A 19382-nucleotide genomic window follows, 5' to 3' on the forward strand; every position below is an offset into this window, starting at 1 on the left:
TGTGAACGTGCATTAGGCATGCTGCAGGAAGGCATGAGGACTGCTGATGTGGCTAGGGCAATAAATTGCCATGTCCGCACTGTGAGACGCCTAAGACAGCGCTATAGGGAGACAGGAAGGACAGCTGATCATCCTCGCAGTGGAAGAGCCCGGATCTCAATCCCATTGAGCACGTCTGGGACCTGTTGGATCGCAGGGTGAGGGCTAGGGCCATTCCCCCCCAGAAGTGTCCAGGAACTTGCAAGTGCCTTGGTGGAAGAGTGGGGTAACATCTCACAGCAAGAACTGACAAATCTGGTCCAGTCCATGAGGAGGAGATGCACTGCAGTACTTCAAGCAGCTGGTGGCCACACTAGATACTGACTGGTACTTTTGATTTTGAGCCTCCCTTCATTCAGGGACACATTGTGAAACATTTTTAGTTTGTCTTATGGTGTTGACTCTTTTAGTGTTCTTACAAATATTTACACATTAAGTTTACTGAAAGTAAAAACAGTTGAAAGTCAGAGGATGTTTCTTTTTTTGCTGAGTATATATATATATATAGATATATAGATATAGATATATATAGATATATAGATATATAAATATAGAGATATAGATATAGAGATATAGATATATAAATATAGAGATATAGATATTGTGAAAAAGGTGCTTTATAGCGCCCGACCCGGCACAGACCACGCAGAGGCACGTGTTCACACTCAAGGTTTTTTATTTTTATTTTCTTCAGCCGTGGGCACACGTCTTTCCCGTGTCCCACCGGCCCAACACAGTCCCAAACACAAAACTCACACCAAACCAAACTTTCCTGCTCCACCACTCCTCCCAGGCAACCTCGTCCTCTTCCTCCCAATTCTGGCCTTAATTGCTGGGAGGCAGGCCCTTTTATACTCCACCCGGAAGTGTTCCAGGTGCCTGATCAGCTGGTCTTAATTGCACCTCCGGGTGGGGCTGATAAACCGTCCAGTGTGGTGGCTGGTTCTCTGCAGCACCCCCTAGCGGCCACCCCATCTCCCAACCGGGCTGCTGTGGTGGACTCCATGTCCCATGGAGCCACGGGGGAGATTGAGGAGAGATCCATGGCCGGGGAGACTGCCCTGAAGCGCCCCGGGGGAGGTACTGCCATGTCCATAATGGCTCCCCTGGGACGTATGCAGCAGAGGCATCCCGGCCGGGCATGGGACCCGGCTGTCCGTCACAATATATAGATAGACAGACAGACATATATCTATATATATCTATCAAAATTTACTGTCATATAATGCAAGGAGTACATGACACGTGTTTCGCCCTTATTTGGGCTCATCAGGTGTACGCACTCCACTGCTTCCCTTGCGAGGATCGAACCTTGGACTTCAGCGTCATAGACTAAGTCCCTTTACGCTGCGCCATGGAGTGTAGTTAATTTGACAGCCTGTAGATCGGAGTAATTACATTCATAGCATCCGTGTTCCGAGTCCCGATCTGATTTTAACCACCCACACAATCAGATCGGTACTCAGAACACAGATGCTATGAATAAATATATATAATGTGTGTGTCTGTCTGTCTGAATGTATATACAGTATTTCAAATTTCACCCTGGGGATAATTAAAATTCTATTTCTCTCCATTCATCCTCCCACCCTTGCCGTTTATGTATGTATTTGTGTACAGTGATCTTCTTACTCTTCATCTTTTCTCACTTCTATGTGCAGTCGATGTGCCTGATCACCCTTCTCCAAACAGTTTGGTCCTGCACCTCCTTTTCCTTCAAATCTTCTTTTCCTTATTCATCCACCTTCGCATTGGCCTCCCTTGCTTCCTCTTCCTCTAGACTTCTATTCCCATCCCTCTTTTGCCCACATAATCATTGTCTCTTCTCATCACATGTCCATACCACTTACACCTATCTTCCTGTACTTCCTTAGCTATCTCTCCCACTTTTGTTGTACCTCTGATTGTCTCATTTCTTATTCTGTCCTTTTTTATAACCCCACACATCAATCTCAACATTCTCATTTCTGCCACTTCTCCTGTGCTCCCTGTACTGCCCATGTCTCCGCTCCATACATCATTGATGGTCTCACCACTGTCCGAATATCTTCAGATTTAACCTTCGCCTTAATTCATCAATCACACAATACTTCTGATTCCTTCTTTCAAATACCTTGGTTAACAATTCCTCTGAAAATTAAATTCCTTTATGATGAAGATGGCATAAAACCCAATGTGGCACATGCACAAATTCAAGTACCTGTCTGCTGTGGTGCCTTGGAAATCATTGTGCAGCTTCCCCACATGAAATAGTCTTTGTCTACTGTTGATATCATGCTTTCAGTATAAGTTAAATCTGAGTGCTTATGGATTTCATGTGTACTGTAGTTATTTTAATATTTTTTTTTTATATCAAGCAGTACATTTGCCCAGCATGTCATGAAAACACAAAGCAACATATTTAGCAGCTAAAACTCAAGTTACAAAAGAGTAGGAGCTAAAGAAGAGAAATGCCATGTAGAAGAATCGATGGGGTTACACTTGGCCAAGAACGTAAGCCCATAGAGAATGTGGAAGTCGGGCCGGGGACAGACAGAGTCCTTGTTTGCAAGCAGTTATGAGGTGCTTGTCTGCCGCGGAGATCCATTGGCCTGGGTCCATGGCCACAGTCCAGTCCTCTTAAGGATCCTTACACGGATCAGTCCATGGTGTTGGGGAAAGCGAGTCAGATGGTGTTGCCTCAGACCCCAAGTTAATGGTGTGAGGTGGAGTTGGCAATCTGAACGTGCATGTAGACAGCAAGCAAAACTTATGAGTATGCAAGGAGGTGTATGGAAGGAGCTGTGGAGGATTGGAGAGGCCCAGGAAGTAGACAGCTCTTTCTTAAGATCCACCAAATAAACAATGGTGCCAACCCATGGGTTTCATTATAACAGGTGTCCTTATTCCTCCTGTGATACATCTGGCTCTTATAATGAAGTTTCTTATAACAAACTAAAGTCCTTGATTGCATCTGCTTTGTTAAAAGACTATTACTCTGTGTGTGTGTGTTTCATAAATACATACAATAAAAAAATATATATACAATGACAAAACATTACATTTACAATATGCACATAACAGTATTCTGGATTTGATATATGAAATTGTAATAATTGTAAGTATTTTCAAAATCTTTGTTTAACAAAAAATATTCTAATATATCTTCACTTTTTACATATTGGCTGCTCTCTCATACTTTCATGTACATTTAAACCAAGTGTAGCCAGAGCAGCATATTAATACAGCTTATCTATTGCAAGTCGGTGGTTGTTCTTTTCTTTTCTTCACTTAAACAAAAGCTTTCACCTGTAGGTGAGAAATTAAATAAAGAATTAAATGCCCACAATATCTCAATTAGTAATGCATAAAGATGAATAAATGGATAATCCTTTACAAAATGAAAACTCAAATAAGATAAAGACATTTAAAAATATCCAATATGAACTCCTTCATAATGCTTTTAAACTGCAGTGATTAAAACCAGTTAAGGGCCTTGTAATGTTAGAATTGAGCATTTCTCCTTTGCCTTTGTATTTTACGGTGGTCTAAAATAATATTCTTAACTGTTTAAAACTCCTTACCTACTCCTATAAAAATCATTTTCCAAGATATGTTTAAACTGCTGAAAATACACAAAAAAAAATATTTGCAGTTGTTATCTCCAGTTGACCAAGTACAGAATTCAGTTAAAGACCCCGTATTTGGTAGAATTCCAGTACCACAGGAGCACTGCCTGGATTGAATGGCAATTAGTCACATCAGACACAAACTCCGCCATGCACACTGTGTCTGTTTAGAGACACCATTTAAACTGTCAGCCTGTCCTTGAACTTTGAGAAGAAAACTGTTTAAACGTCAAGATGACGCACATGGTGACTGATACTGGAGGGCATTGGGTTCTAGTCCTGTGTGACCCTAAATTATATACAGTGTTCATTAACTGGATGGATAGGTCTGCAATGTTTTTTTAAATTTCAAAAATATTCTGTCATTCATGTTATTGCTGCACCAGTATTATTTCACAAAGGCCAAATACAGCATTGATGCTCATTTTAATTAATTCTTTCAAGTTGCAGAATTAATCTAAAAAGCAAGATTGTACTTTTCCTGAACTGTGCAGCAAGTTAATTTATTTGATCTGAATCCTAGTTTTGTGCAATATGTATGAAATTACTGTCTGCTACTACTGGAGGAAATGTATTTCATTACTGAGACTGTTATCTTGTGTCATTGCACTGGGAATAATGCTGCTCTCCTCCAAGGGAAAACTGTTTGTATTGCTGTAGGAGAGAAACAATGATGAGATAAGGCTTTACTGATTGTACAAATTACCTCTTTCAGTTTCATTAATTTCATATTACTTAATTGTACAGGCATACCGCACATGTCCTACAAAAACTGTATGGAAATACAATGTTGTTAAATTTACTAATATTTACTTTTGATCTGTTGCAGCTGTGAATTAGTTTAAAGTGACATCTTGAACAGCTGACCTCATTTACATAACTCTTGGCTTAATTTAGACATTAAAATTGCTGTATTAAGCTTCATTGAGTTAGCTTTACATCTCAAATGAGTGGTCAGCAGCCTCTTCTCTTTATACAGAGTGTGGCTGACATTGCGCTTTATACAACATAAAGCTGCATTCAAGTAAACGGCCGTGGATATGTGCTTGCTGGGTACTGAAGGGCTTCCAGTGTCAGTCAGTTTTCATCAGGCTTTTTAGCACTGCACTCAGGAGGCCAGAACATGGCAAATACGTGACGTCTTCTGCAAGTAGAGTCTCAAAATCTAACCTTCCCTCTCCATCTCGGTATCCCTCTCATTAATGTGCTGCCTTATCTCGCTATCTTACCTACAACCTTAAAACAGTAAGGTCTGTGTATCCAGTTTTTCAGATAAATTATTTATATGTATATGTGTATAATGTAAGAGCCATTTAATAGTTATTTAAGTTATATTAAATGTTTGTCTATATACTGTATTAGTGCATAGTCTAGAGCAGTGTTTCCCAACCTCGGTCCTGGGGACCCCCTGTGGCTGCAGGTTTTTGTTCCAACCAGCTTCTGTTTTTAATTGGACTCCTGGGCTAATTAAGCGATGTGTTGTTTCCCAAGTTCTGTGTGTTGAGAACAATATAGAAATAAGAAAACTAAGTTTGGTAAAAAAAAAATATTAAAATGTACCAAGCAGTTATATGGGAATAATGTATTTTTTTCTTTTTAACAATATTTTCATCTTGATGTTCATTCTGGTTTTCTAGGTGTTCTAATTGTTTAATTAATCCATTATTTACTAATTAGTAGGTCTGATGCTAAAGTAGTTGCAGCGTTTGATTATTCAGTATTTGCCTGCGTCTCTGCTCATTTTTAATTGTCATTAATAAGACACAATGAATGGGGAAAAACTGCACAGAGAAAGGGCAAAATATAATGAAATCAACAAGAGAGAGTTAAGCATTTAAATCTATAGTAAAAGCAGAAATATTTATAAATTTAACAATTATACTGCTGTGCTTTTCTGAATGTAGAATAAAAGAAAATTAATCCCAGCTAATTAAATGAGATCTGTGTTATCAGGTATTGTCACTGATTAGGAGTCTGGTTGGAACAAAAACCTGCAGCCTCAGGGGGTCCCCAGGACAGAGGCTGGGAAACACTGTGGTAGAGGAGGTTCTTATAACCCCCACAAGCTAACTTGAATTGGTATATTCTGTTTCTTGTCTCTTTGACTACAGATTATTCTCAGTTAGTGACAAGCCTTGCCGAGAGTAAGGCATGGCAGGCACACGGTTTTAAACCGTGTCTTAACATGCTCAGTGGTATGTAACGCAAAAAGCTATGTTGAGTGTGAACTGAAGGTGAAGTAAAACATCCTTTTAGTATAGAAATGACTGAAGTTTGACAAGAAAAGCTAAGTTTAGAGAAGAAACATTTTTTCCCTTTTTTTTTTTTTGCTTTTAATTCTACATGTGTAACAACCTTTTTCTTTATTCCTTTGTGGACTTTTTGCTTTGAATTTTTATGAAACTTAAAATGATCCTTTGGCATGCATTTGACCCAAGCTTGATCCAGCCTTACTACCCAGCAGCTACTATATATATATATATATATATATATATATATATACAGTAATCCTCGCTATATCGCTCGACTTTCAGGATTCACTCTATCGCGGATTTTAAATGTAAGCATATCTAAATATATATCACGGATTTTTCGCTGGTTCGTGGATTTCTGCGGACAATGGGTCTTTTTAATTTATGGTACAGGCTTCCTCAGTTTGTTTGCCCAGTTGATTTCATACAATGGACGCTATTGGCGGATGGCTTAGAAGCTACCCAGTCAGAGCATGTATTACATATTAACTAAAACTCCTCAATGATATAAGATATGCATCCCGCGCGGTGCTCGATTGTTTGCTTGTTTCTTCCTCTATCTCACCCTCTCTGACATTCTCTGCGCCTGACGGAGGGGGTGTGAGCAGAGGGGCTGTTTGCCTAGTGGATATGGACGCTCCTCTAAGAAATGCCGCCTTATCACGGTGTTTCGGCATATTTAAAAGCACACGTATTGATTTTTTGATTGTTTGCTTTAATCTCGCGCTCTCTCTCTCTCTCTGACGTTCTCTGCGCCTGACAGAGGAGATGTGAGCAGAGGGGCTGTTTGCACAGAGGCTGTTTGCTTAGAAGATACTGACACCTCTAAAAAATGCTGCTTTATTGCGGTGCTTTGGAATACTTAAAAGCACATGTATTGATGTTTTGATTGTTTGCTTTTCTTTGCGAGCGCTCTCTCTCTCACTCTAAAATTCTCTGCTCCTGATGCGGGCACTCCTTTGAAGAGAAGATATATTTGCATTCTTTTAATTGTGAGAAAGAAGATCTCTGTCTTGTCATGGAGCACAGTTTAAACTTTTGACTAAAGGGTGTTATTTCATGTCTAGAGGGCTTTAATAATGTTAAAAGTGTGGGAGAGTTTATAAGGACTTAAAATATATAAAAATAACCATACAAAAATATGGTTTCTACTTTGCGGATTTTCATCTATTGCGGGGGGTTCTGGAACGCAACCCCCGCGATCGAGGAGGGATTACTGTGTGTGTGTGTGTATATGTGTGTGTGTGTATATATATATATATATATATATATATATATATATATGGTACTGCTATGTATATATTTGTATACAGTTTGTGCCACATATGGTACATGTATTGAACATGATGTCAAACAGGTTGAGACATTCCTGTAAATCATCTTGCACATGCTAAGTATGTTTTGTGAATAAATTGTTTCCACCATTCAAACATTGATGAATTCATAACATTTATTGGGATAAAAAAAATATATAGAAATTTACAGAAATTGGAATATTATAGAAATTCATGCGTCCAAATATTCATTTCTGGGGTTAGCAAACTTGAGGTACAAAGGTCGTGGCACCAAATTGAAGAGGGGGAGTTTGCATAAGGTTTCCCCCTACCCATTCTAGTGTTGGGCTCCGTGGGGGAGGTTTTCATTGCTGTCCGTTTAGCGTCCGCCGTTTAGCATCCGTTTAGTACACAAGTACAGCAGCAAAATAGAGCGTGAGAGACACCTGAGCCACACAGAGTCTCCTTCAGACATGGCAAGTATAAAAGCAGACAGGAGGCGAGAAAGGTGCTTCACATATAATGAAAGAGTATGAGATTAAGGCTTTACAGGAATGCTCTCAAGAGAGGAAATGGTGATGAAGAGGCATTCACACACACACATACACACACATGCAAGGTGCTGAAGATGCACATAGTGCAAGAGGTAGCAAATATTTTTAAATTTTTCTGCTACCTCCTGTGACAGGTACTGTGGCTAGTTTTATCTATGAATTGTATAAGCTAAGCTTATCTTCATCTTTCGGCTGCTCCTGTTAGGGGTCGCCACAGCAGATCATCTTCTTCCATCTCTTTCTGTCCTCGTCATCTCTGCATGTCCTCTCTCACCACATCCATAAACCTTCTCTTAGGCCTTCCTCTTTTCCTCTTACCTGGCAGCTCTATCCTTAACCTCCTTCTCCCAATATACTCTGCATCTCTCTTCTGCACATGTCCAGTATAAGCTAAGCTTAGCTTATAAGTTATCAAAATTATATAAAAGATTTCATGCTTCAGGTTTGTCTAGCCATGTATTTAAAAAGTTAAACAGCACAATATGATAAAGAAATGTTTCAGACCTTGAGTTGAGCTGCTTGCACTTGAGCTAAAGAAAGGTAGTTGGAGGGTTTGTTTCAGCTTCTTCCAGCTGTCCTTTAATGCTTTTCTGTACTTTCTGAAAATATTTTCAATAAGAAATGGTTACTTCATTCATGAATCTCAGTAAATATGCCATAGAACTTAAATACAAGTGTACAATTTGTGTTCTTTCTCTGTATTGTACTTATGGAGTTCTGCCTTCTAAGTGACATCCCCAGCATAGGTCCATTTTTTTTTTGGTTGTTCATATTATCCATGTGAATTGTAATCAATTCATATTTGACATGAGGTAATTCCATGAAGTCACATAGTATCATGTACCGTATCATCCCAGTTACTCCAGTGACACGGCTAAGAGGGATGCTAAGTGATACAACTACATGTACACATTATGACAAAATTAAATATATTTTAAACAAATATTTTTATTCATTTATGCTGGAAAAGTTTTGGTTTCATGAAACAAAAAATCCTATCCTGCCATCAAGTCACATAGGTGCTTGCGATATACAGTATGTGGTTACAAAGGGCACACAAGGCACAATGCTGATTTCTAGGGCTGGAGAAGATGTGTGTTATTGAGTATTGCCCCGACTCCAAAATGCCATGTTTGATGGTAAACTGCTTTGGGGAGATGATGTGATTGATTGGGGTCACGTTCTGAGAGAGAGTCTCACAAACAGCCTGGGTAAGCCACTAAGCATAATGATCGATATGTGAGGCAAGGCAAAAATCTACTCTTTTATGCAACGAGTGCCCATCTAACATCCTGTAGGGCTACCATGGCTGCAGGTTGTCTGTCCTGCCACTTCATCAGTGACCAATTTTTGCTGCTAATTGACTTATTTTCCCTTCATTTTAATTGCTGTGTTTTTTAAGACTTCCACCCATCAGTTGTTTTTAATTTTATTTTTTCCCCCCTTAAATGGCAGCCAAAGAAAAAATGAGATGTGAAGTGAGCCAACAGGTGACCATATAAGTCAGAGGCCTTAAACTCCAACCAGTTTCTTAAGTTGAAGCTAACTCTTGTTGTAAATTAAACCTGTTATTTAGTTCTGTGTCGTGTTTTTGCAATCATTCTGTCCCAGTGGACATGACAAATGGTTGATTTTCTTGTTTTCTATGAGCACCGTTAGAATGTTTTCTGGACCTGAGCAGATCATCATTACTGAGACCTTCACCTTTTTTTATTTTCAGACTAGGGGGCTTTGCCCCCTGCTTGCTTCGCTCACCAACCCCCCACCCTGCACTATGCGCCAGCCACTTCGCGTCTCTGCTGCTCGCGTATGTGGATTTCACTTTCACCAAACAACAAATCTTTTGATTCTCGCGGATAGGCCTCTTCATTGGGAAGAAACACTACTTTTCCCTGATGACAACATGAATTAGACGATCTACAAGTTTCTGACTTAGAAGTATGTAGACATTGTTTGGCTTTAAACTTTGTCATATCACCTATGTCCATATATTCGATCTCTTTTTGCTGTTTCACTGTAATAATTTCCATTTGTTTGCACTAATGCAATCTTTACTATCATTTTTTTAGACTTTTGAATTTTAGTACTTCCATTATCTCTAACCTGCTCTGCATGTGTATTGTGCCAACTTTTTTGAACCTCTTTAAGATGTTCTACTTTGTCATCTACTCTTTGTCTATTATTTCCTCCCCCGGGCCTGGTTAAATCTCTTGGCACAAAGTCTCATCTCGCGGGACATGAAATTATCTTACTGAAAAAGTCTCGTCTCATCCCAGGATTTTTTTTTTTTACAATAGACAAATATTGTGTGATAGACACCGGTTAGCTCGTCTTGTATTGGATCGTTTTCGATTTTATTATTGTCTGGCTGCTATTTAAGGAAATAAAAAAAAAAAAACAAACAATTGAAGGTTCTGGATCTTAAACAGCCAATAAACTACAATTAAGACAAAAGCAGTTAATTGGCAGCAGAAACTGGTCACTAATTAACAATAGGGTTAGAAAGAAAACCTGCAGCCGCGGTAGCCCTTAAGAATTGGAGTTGGGAGTCTCCTGGTTTATATACAGTTTTACTAGGCAGGTAAGTGTGAATGTCATCAGTTGTTTTCTCTAGAGAGCACTATTGATCTAAATTCAAATATTGTGTCTGACAAAAATAGTAGAAAAAAAAAAAAAAAAAAATCTATTCCTTTATGTGGGATTTTTACCTCGTTGGTAAGTGTGTTCCGCATGCCCGGTACTTGGTATCGATCAGATAGTACATACAGGTGCTGGTCATAAAATGAGAATATCATGACAAAGTTGATTTATTTCAGTAATTCCATTCAAAAAGTGAAAGTTGTATATTCGATTCATTCATTACACACAGACTGAGTTTTGAGTTAATTAGCTGATTACAGTGTGGCACCAGGTGTCTTCAATATTGAACCTTTTCACATTATTCTAATTTTCTGAGATACTGAATTTGGGACTTTCATTAGTTGTCAGTTATAATCATCAAAATTGAAAGAAATAAACATTTGAAATACATCAGTCTGTGTGTAATGAATGAATCTAATATGCAAGTTTCACTTTTTGAATGGAATTACTGAAATAAATCAACTTTGTCATGATATTCTAATTTTATGACCAGCACCTGTATGTTCTAGGTTCTAGCTTACTACTGCCTGGTATGCATTGTTCATGTTGTATCTTGTATCATGGAAATGTGAGAGTATGTGTGGTGGATTTTATTTATTTATAATTATGTGGTATTGATTTTTACTTGGTGCTGCACACACCTACTTTTGGATATGTTCTGGTTACCATGCTGTAGAAAAAAAAGGTAGCAGGTCTGCACACTTTGCAGAAAGAGCAAATGAGTGTGTTCCTGGGATTGGAGGGCCTTTGCTGTTGTGACATGCTAAGAGAATTGTACAGTGATGGTGATGTGGGGATCTAGTTCAGGCCTTATGTATTCATCTACAAAGTTCTGTGAAGGATTGGTTCCCTGCCCAGGGTTAGCTCCTACTTTGCACCCGTTGCTGCTGGGATAGGTTCTGGGCCCCAGTGACTCTGATTTGAATTAAGTGAGTTTGAAAATGGTTATGTTGTCTGTGCAGTTGAATCGGCAGAAGTCTCCCACTGACACATGTACCTTAGGACAGCAGGCGGAAATTAAGATGAAGTGCATGCAAGGTAGCAGCCAGGAATCACTTCTTTGCACAAAGCATTATGAAAATCTGTAAGAAAGCTGCAAGGCTAAAAGGAGGAACCTGACATCTTTTGAACATTTGGCTGAATTATTTGAACAGCTGAGATATTTGCTGTCCTGTCATACTTGATGGACTAAATGGTCTTCACTTGTTTGTAAACTTTATGTTCTTATGCCACCAAATGTTTTCTGAAATATTGTTTACTACAAGAGACATACCCATTGCTGCCAAAATTAAACAGCACTTGTATAGTTCATCCACCATTTTAAAGTTAAATTCACAAATGATGATGCTAATAATCTGCATTGAATAGGGAGTAAATGAGCTTTATTATATGTTATTTGTCATATAGAAGTCTACATGACCATCATCATCAAGTCCTTCCATGAGAACCCTAAATACAAAGAGGACTGTTTGATTTATTTTAGGTAGAATGCCCAGAGGGGGCTGGGTGGTCTCGTGGCCTGGAACCCCAGCAGATTTTATTTTTTTTCTTCAGCCATCTGGAGGTTTTTTTTTGTTTGTTTTTTTTTCTGTCCTCCCTGGCCATCGGACCTTACTCTTATTCTATGTTAATTAGTGTTGTCTTATTTTAATTCTTACTTTGTCTTTTATTGCTCTTTTCTTCATCATGTAAAGCACTTTGAGCTACATTATCTGTATGAAAATGTGCTATAGAAATAAATGTTGTTCAGTGTTTGTCTTCTCACACAGGTCAAACTTAGAGAATCGAAACTGAGATTCATGTTGGATAGAGACTGCATAGCCTACACGCCATTGAAAGCAGTTTATACTTCTGTGTCGCGCTGCGCTGTAGGCATATGCCTGAACGCTAGTTGGCAGTATTTGTAGCAGGCTGCAAGAAAGCAAATGATCCATTAAAATGCAGGCAGTTTTCACCACTCTTCTTGCTACACATTTTCTTCCATATTTGTCCCTCACATGTTTGCCCTTTTTCATACATTTACTGACTTCTAAACCAATATTAGCTGATATTTTGTGCCGTGAATTGTTTGCCATCTGATTGTCTTTGTGATGTGGTATCATGTAAATGTGTATGTTTTCTAACTTCTTTGACAAGAGCTTCCTCAATCTGCTCCACGTTTTCTTCAGAATAGCGGATGACGGACAGAAGCGCATTTTAGGAAATAACGTAGTTAGAACACTGGCCAATCCGAATTGTAGGGTCTGTGTGGATGTGACATGTAGTCACATTTTTGAGGGGGTGCGTTTAGGGCTATGTCATAATTACGTAGGCTATGACGTAGGTTCGATGCAGAAGTATAAATCTGCCCTAAATGCTGATCAAGAATCTCTTACTGATTAAAATTCTAGAGATGAAGGAGTATAATTGGCATTGCCTCCTCATTCCTCCATGAGAGAACCACCATTCCAGTCCAGTCATGGGTGCAGCCCAAGGAGCTTATTTCATTTGTATGTGTTCTTTTGCCTTTTACAAAAATGTTATCTATGTTAAACAAGGCAAAACTTTGCTGTTCATTTGGATGAAAGTAGTGTGTTTAAACATTTAATTTCAAATTTCCAGACTTTTAATTGCATAGATACAGTTTATGGGTAACTTCTGACATCGTTTTTTATTTTTTTTTCCAAACTTGTGACTTCAAAGTGTCATTTGATTGTGCTAATAATGTGCTTTGTGTTATTTTTTATCAGGCTGATTATCACTTTACTGCGTTAATTAATGCAAAGATTATTTTAAGAATCTTTTAGAAATTGGACAAAAATTCTTGACAAGTGAGTTAAAAATAAAGACAATAGTGCTGTTCAGGTTGGTTTTGGGTTGATTCTTGTGTTAGGTGGTATAATTGGTATGGCAAAACATTTTGAGTGACATCCTTTTGTATGAAAATCTGCAATGAAAATAAATGTTTTTAGTTTTAGATAGTGTGATGGACGGCCGGAGCTCTTTCCCGGCCGGATCGCATTGAGTATGGATAGACTGGGGGAGAGACTACTTTCAAGACCATTTCTTCCCCGGACCGACTGAAGGCAGCCCCCTTGGCTTACAGTGGGGTCGCCAGGGGACATCTGGTCATTTACAGAGCCCTATTTGGCAGCACTTCCGCCCCACCCGGAAGTGCTACTGGAAGAAGCTTGTTGGGAACCTGGACTCCTTTTGGGTGCCCTATAAAAGCAGCCAGTTGGCAGGAGGAAGACTAAGCTCTTGAGGGGCAGTGGAAGCGGAAGGAAGGGCAGCAAAAGGGACTGCATTTGCATTGTGCTCTGTGTAAATAAACCGTGTGCTGTGTGGCAAACCTGTGTCCTGCCTGTCTGTGTCGGGGATAGGGCAGCTGTACGTGGGCTGGGCTTAACAATAGTTAGCACTTTATTTATCCCCGGGGTAATACTGACTTGTTTACCAAAGCTTAATAAATATTATACCAAACAACAAACCCCCTCTCAAATACACACAAGAGTGACTATAAAGAGAGAAAATCTTCTGACTTGTCTAAAGTTAAAAAGAGCCAAGTTTTCTTTTAGTGACACTTCATTGGAATTGTAGTTGAACATAAATACATTTATATTGAGCTGTAGAAACATAACAGAATTAAACTTGGAAATATGACTACCATGGTAATTTGAAAAGACATGGAATCTGTTCACCTAGAGAAGTGCCAAGTCAGCCCCGTCATTCACGAGTCCCTGCTGTTCAGTCTTTTTAGGTTCTTTTTTTTTTTTTTACTACTTCATTTTCCAGTTAGTGTACTTACTTTTGTGTCACTGTGTTGACCCAAGGGTTTATCGCCGAAGTGAACAATACCAGCCATATGGAGATTGCATCTGCCAGAGGAGGAACTCTGTGTTCTGTGAATGTTTTATAAAAACTAATCGTAATGTATGGCATCCAGCAGACCAGAAGACACACTAGAAATAAACAGAGGAGATTTGTTAAACGTAGCCATTTGTAATGCGTGTCACAGATATACTTCAAAGTCTGTAAACTTAAGCTGAGCTTGGAACCTTTGTCTGGAAGATCATTCTAGCAAAATTTTTAGTGAGAAGAATAAAGATCTGGAATTTAAAAGCGTTTTCTATCACTAAATGTATATGTTGAATTTTACTTTAATACACACAATTTCATTTTTTTCAATACTACAGTTCCTTGCGGAATTATATTGGGGGTAGGGGGGTGCTGAGAGACTATGGGGTTCCAGGCTCCCCTAATAAGGGCTATTCGGTCCCTGTGTAATCACAGTGAGAATGTTGTCTGCATAACATTTCCAGTGCGTGTGGGACTCCACCAGCGCTCTGCTTTGTCTCCTGTCCTGTGACCCGACATTTGCGCGATAGACATATGCACGCCGACAAAATCGCGTAAGTTTCATTAAATATGAATTACTGGTTTAAAGCATATATAAAAATGTTTATCTTAGAAGTCAATATTATGAGACACGGCATGCCATCAGCACAGCACGCAGATAGTCCTTAAGATCACGCCCTGCATATGTAGGAAGAATTGCAGCAAGGGCGTCCCACTCTCTTGGCCTCTCTCGTGATTTTGTCGGCGCGCATTTGTCGAAAACCATTTGGTGGGTTTGTCGGCACTCATTTGTCCGTCGCGGTTTTGTCTGGGCACATATGTCTATCGTGCATTTGTCGGTGAACCCTCCTGTCCTGTTTGTGATTTTCATGGACAGGATATCAAGGTTCAGCCGGGGAGGGGAAAGAGTCCAGCTCGGTGGCCTTAGAATAGCTCACTGCTTTTTGCAGATGACGTGGTTCTGTTGGCTTTATTGGGAAGTTAACTCCAGCATGCATTAGCCTTCTCTGTCAGCGAGTGTGAAGCAGCAGGGATGAGGAAATCTGAAGTCCTGATCCTCGGTAGGAAAAAAAGGCAGAGTGAACTCTGAGTGGAGGAGTTTAAGTATCTTATTCATGAATGAAGGGTTAAAAGGGATGGTGAGATTGATAGATGAATAGGGAAAGGAGCTGAGTCAGAATGGAAAGTTCTGGATGTACCAGTTGATTTACATCCCCACCCTCACCTATGGTCATGAGCTTTGGGTAATGATCGAGAGAATGAAATTACAGCCAAAATGAGCTTTCTCTGCAGGGTGGCTGGGCTCTCCCTTGAGATAAGGTGAGAAGTACCAACATCCGAGAGAGGCCCAGAGTAGACTGCTGACCCTCCAATTCGAGAGGAGCCAATTGAGCTGAATCGGGCATCTGCTACGGATGGCTCCCTGTGGAGGTTTTATGGGCACCGCTTTGAGGAGACCCCAGCAAGACCATGGGCTTTCTGGGAGGATTATACACCTTGGGATCCCACAGCATGAGATGGCAAGTGTGGCTGGGGAGAAAGTGGACGTATGAAGCGTACTGCTAAAGAGTGTTGCCGCCGTGACCTGGATTTGGATAAGTGATGGAAAATGACTGAATTGAGTGCAAGATAAAAAGGGTCAACTACACAAGATTTGAAGGCTTTTAGCCTCCCTTTATAAAACGCTATTTATTTCCAAAGCGGTTTTGAACATTTTAATGTTTTCTAATTCCTAGAAGCTTCCTGTTACCCTGGAAATGTGTGAAGGCAGTAGTTTTAAAACTAGAACATTTCAGAAAGGATTTTCACAGAATGAGGGCAGACCCTCACACAGGCACTGGTTTATCACCATCTTTAGTGGCCACTGCTGTCAGGTAGTTTTTGAATTTTGTGGCATGTTATGCATTTTACACTTCTAAAACTTGGAACATTACAGTGCCTGTGAAAATGTATACAAGCACTCGACAGTATATTAGATGGTGCACCGCTTGTTTTATAAAAACAACTTTAGACATGTTTTAAGAGTAACTTCAATATCATAAGTTTAAACTAGGGGCTTCGCTCACCAGCTCCCCTGCCTGCGCTACACACCAGCAACTTTGCGTCTCTGCCGCTCACGTATGTGGATTTCACTTTCACCAAACAACAAAACTTCTTCATTGGGAAGAAACACTCCTATTCCCTGATGGCAACACAAATCAAACGATCTACAAGTCTCCGACTTAAAGTTTATTTCCAAACAATACATTCAATCTCTTTTCGCTGTTCTGTTATTTCACCATGTAATAATTTCCATTTGTTTGCGCTAATACAATCTTTACTATCATTTTTTTTGAGACTTTAGAATTTTCGTACTTCCATTATCTCAAACATGCTCTGCATGTGTATCTTGCCAACGTTTTTGAATTCTTTACAACATTCTACTTTGTCATCTACTCTTTGTCTTTTATTTCCGGCCCCGAGCCTGGTTGAATTTCTTGGCGCAAGAAAGTCATGTCTCGTCTCTCTTTTTAAGATTTTTTTTATTAAAATAGAGAGGTGTATTTTTGATTCTAGAATCTTATTTCTTTTTAGTTGATTTGTAGGGTTTGAAATTTTGTGTAGCATCAGTAAGATGTTTGGGTAAAACAATCCAGATTTCATATACATTTTGACCACTTGCAGTTTTTGTTTACCTTCCTTCATTTAGTTTTATGTTTGACTTTAAAAATACCTCAAAAGAGAAAACGGTTGAGAGCCAGCAAAGAACAAAACTTACGTGCTGTGGAGAGCAGAACCACGCTGCTTTTAAAGTAGTTTTTAGTAGGCACGTAGTAGCAGTGCTGGTCATTGCATTCAAATGTTCCCCGTAGGCCTTGTTTTCTTGCAATGTATATGATGTAAAGATAGAGAGAACACATAATTGTGATAGGAACAATAACTCCAACTGCTATTAGCACGACACAGTAGCTTTTAGAGGACGGTTCAAAATCTGGGACACAGAGGAATGTGTTCTGGCTGTATGTATAGGACCCCACCCCAAAAAATGGCAAACAGGCATTTCCCAGGCAGTACACCCACAAGAAGCAAAGTACCAGGCAAGTTTTCCGCTTGGTGAAAAGCTGAGCATAGTGAAGTGGAAAACAAATTTCAGTGAATTTATCAACTGTGGCCCAAGTCATTGACTGAACAGAACCAAGCTGCAGCAATATGTACAGAAAGCCCATCAACTGACAAGGAACGCCGTCTCTGCTGTAGTGTCTCTCCCTGGACAGACTGTTATGGATTCCAAAAGGAAGGACCGTGAATCCCAAGACCAGATCGCATGCACAGAGGTTTAGTGCCAGTCCCGACGTTTCAGTCTTCAGCTTTGGATTGTAGGCAAATAACAGGAGCACAAGCATGTTGGCAAATATAGATGCCATGTCTGTAAGGATCATCAGTACTGTTGAGGGGATAGAAGGGCTTAGCATTGTGGAAAAAGTCGTTGGCTTCACCAGTTGTGTTCACTCACTGCACATGATGATGATGATGATAATTTAATGAACTGCCCTTGTTAGTAAGTTGGCCTCTGCTTTTGGCAACAGAAGAGGGCAAAAAGTTTAGCCAAGTATAGCTGTAGAGGAAGAAAAAGACAATTGAACTTAAACCGTCAATCCTTTTCTTTTAATGTTTCTCATAAAATTCAATATCAGCTCTTACAAAATTAATCAAATTAATTAATAATTAATCAATCATGAGATATGACACTTTTTGTTTTATGATGTTATGATATTTTGGTGCTTTACATGAGTATATTTGACTTTAACCACAATTCCTCATTCTAGGCAGCCTTGCATTTACTCTCTACAGTATAGTTAGATTTAAATTGTGGAAATGGCAGACCTTTAATGTTGTCGGGTTCAGAAATAGAACTGGATACCCCGGCCCATGTACTGTGGATAGATTGAGTTATAATGTTGGGCAGTGTGTGGATCAGAGCTTGATTTTAATTATCATCCATAGTGAATTATTAGAAATGTTGAATTAAATGTTAAAATGAGTAAATGCCCAGGGAACATTAGAGTTTAGCCATCGTTTGTTGAGCCACTGATGAAAAGCAGTCAATCTTCATGGATAAAAAGCACAATGCCTGCTCTCTGATATGTTGTAGGTGCATCTGCTTTGTATAAATGTACAGAAAATACGACCCTGTTGCGTGTCTGCATTTACAAAAAAAATTACCATTTTTGTTGTGAGCAATCTTACAACAATCTTAAAAACTGTTTACATTTAACTGTTTAAAACATTTAAAAGGTGCTGGATACATGTAGCAGCTTGACTACAGAACTATAATTCCAGTACTAGTAAAATTTAAAAGTGAACGTGAAATAAGTATTTCAGCTTTATTCTTTTTTCTAATGTCTTAGAAACCATTTAATAACAAATGACACACATTCCAGAAAATCTGATATTTAATACTCACATATTTGCCGTTTTAATGAACTTCCAAATGCATCTTGGCTGAAGCCCCCACAGAGCAGGCAGTGCAGATCAGATCATCTCCGCGATTCTCTTACTGCTGTGTGGAGCCCTGATGAAGCTCAAGTGTGTTACTGTCAGTCTGAAGAGGGCAGTTGACTATTTGTTTTGGATCATTAATCAGGTGATGATGAAGTAATCCAGTTCTAGCCAGAAAGCTGGTTAGTTAATAGGTGCTCCTCAAAGAGCTGCCTTGTTAGCGTGCACAGGCTGGGCTTTCTTTGTTTAGTGAAATTAAATTGGATTTAGTTTTAGTCATTTCGGTGTTTAAAGAGTAATAGTCAAAGTAAAACTATTGCTTTGACTTATTTTAAATGCTGTTGTGTATTGCTGAGTGGTTCCTGGGACACTACATTATGAAGGCTCATTTTTAAACTGTGCATTTCAATAGAAGAATATAAAGAACTGCTATAACCAGAGGAGGAAAAAACTATTTGAAGTATTCAATCAGTATTGAGTAATATTTGTTGTGTGGTTATAATGTAGCTGTTTATTTGTTAATTGATTTATCCTGTAAATCTGTTAATTTTCTATTTTTCCCTTTGTTTTGACTGGTCCACATTTGGAACATAATCTCTAATGTATTTTATTTTTAACCCTCAACTTTTTCTAACAGATTTTATAAATGTGTTAGTCCTGGAAGACTTTAAATTTGCAAAGAAAATACAGGTTTTATCT

The 19382-nt window shown here is 39.1% G+C and overlaps 2 protein-coding genes across 3 annotated transcripts in view; one reads left to right on the forward strand and one right to left on the reverse strand.

The window, feature by feature from the left end:
• sec23a (Sec23 homolog A, coat complex II component) overlaps positions 1–19382 on the forward strand; it is a 64061-nt gene that overhangs the window by 27991 nt on the left and 16688 nt on the right. The window lies entirely within an intron of this gene.
• LOC120518376 (melanopsin-like) lies at positions 8109–18748 on the reverse strand. Its single transcript, XM_039741155.1, has 4 exons — positions 18649–18748; positions 16963–17799; positions 14155–14308; positions 8109–8326 (listed from the first exon to the last, which is right to left on the reverse strand). The coding sequence occupies exons 2-4, from the start codon at positions 17654–17656 to the stop codon at positions 8188–8190; spliced, it is 987 nt and encodes a 328-aa protein (XP_039597089.1). The 5' UTR covers positions 17657–17799; positions 18649–18748; the 3' UTR covers positions 8109–8187.

Source organism: Polypterus senegalus, chromosome 18 (genome assembly GCF_016835505.1).
Source record: "Polypterus senegalus isolate Bchr_013 chromosome 18, ASM1683550v1, whole genome shotgun sequence".
Taxonomy (NCBI): Eukaryota; Metazoa; Chordata; class Cladistia; order Polypteriformes; family Polypteridae; genus Polypterus; species Polypterus senegalus.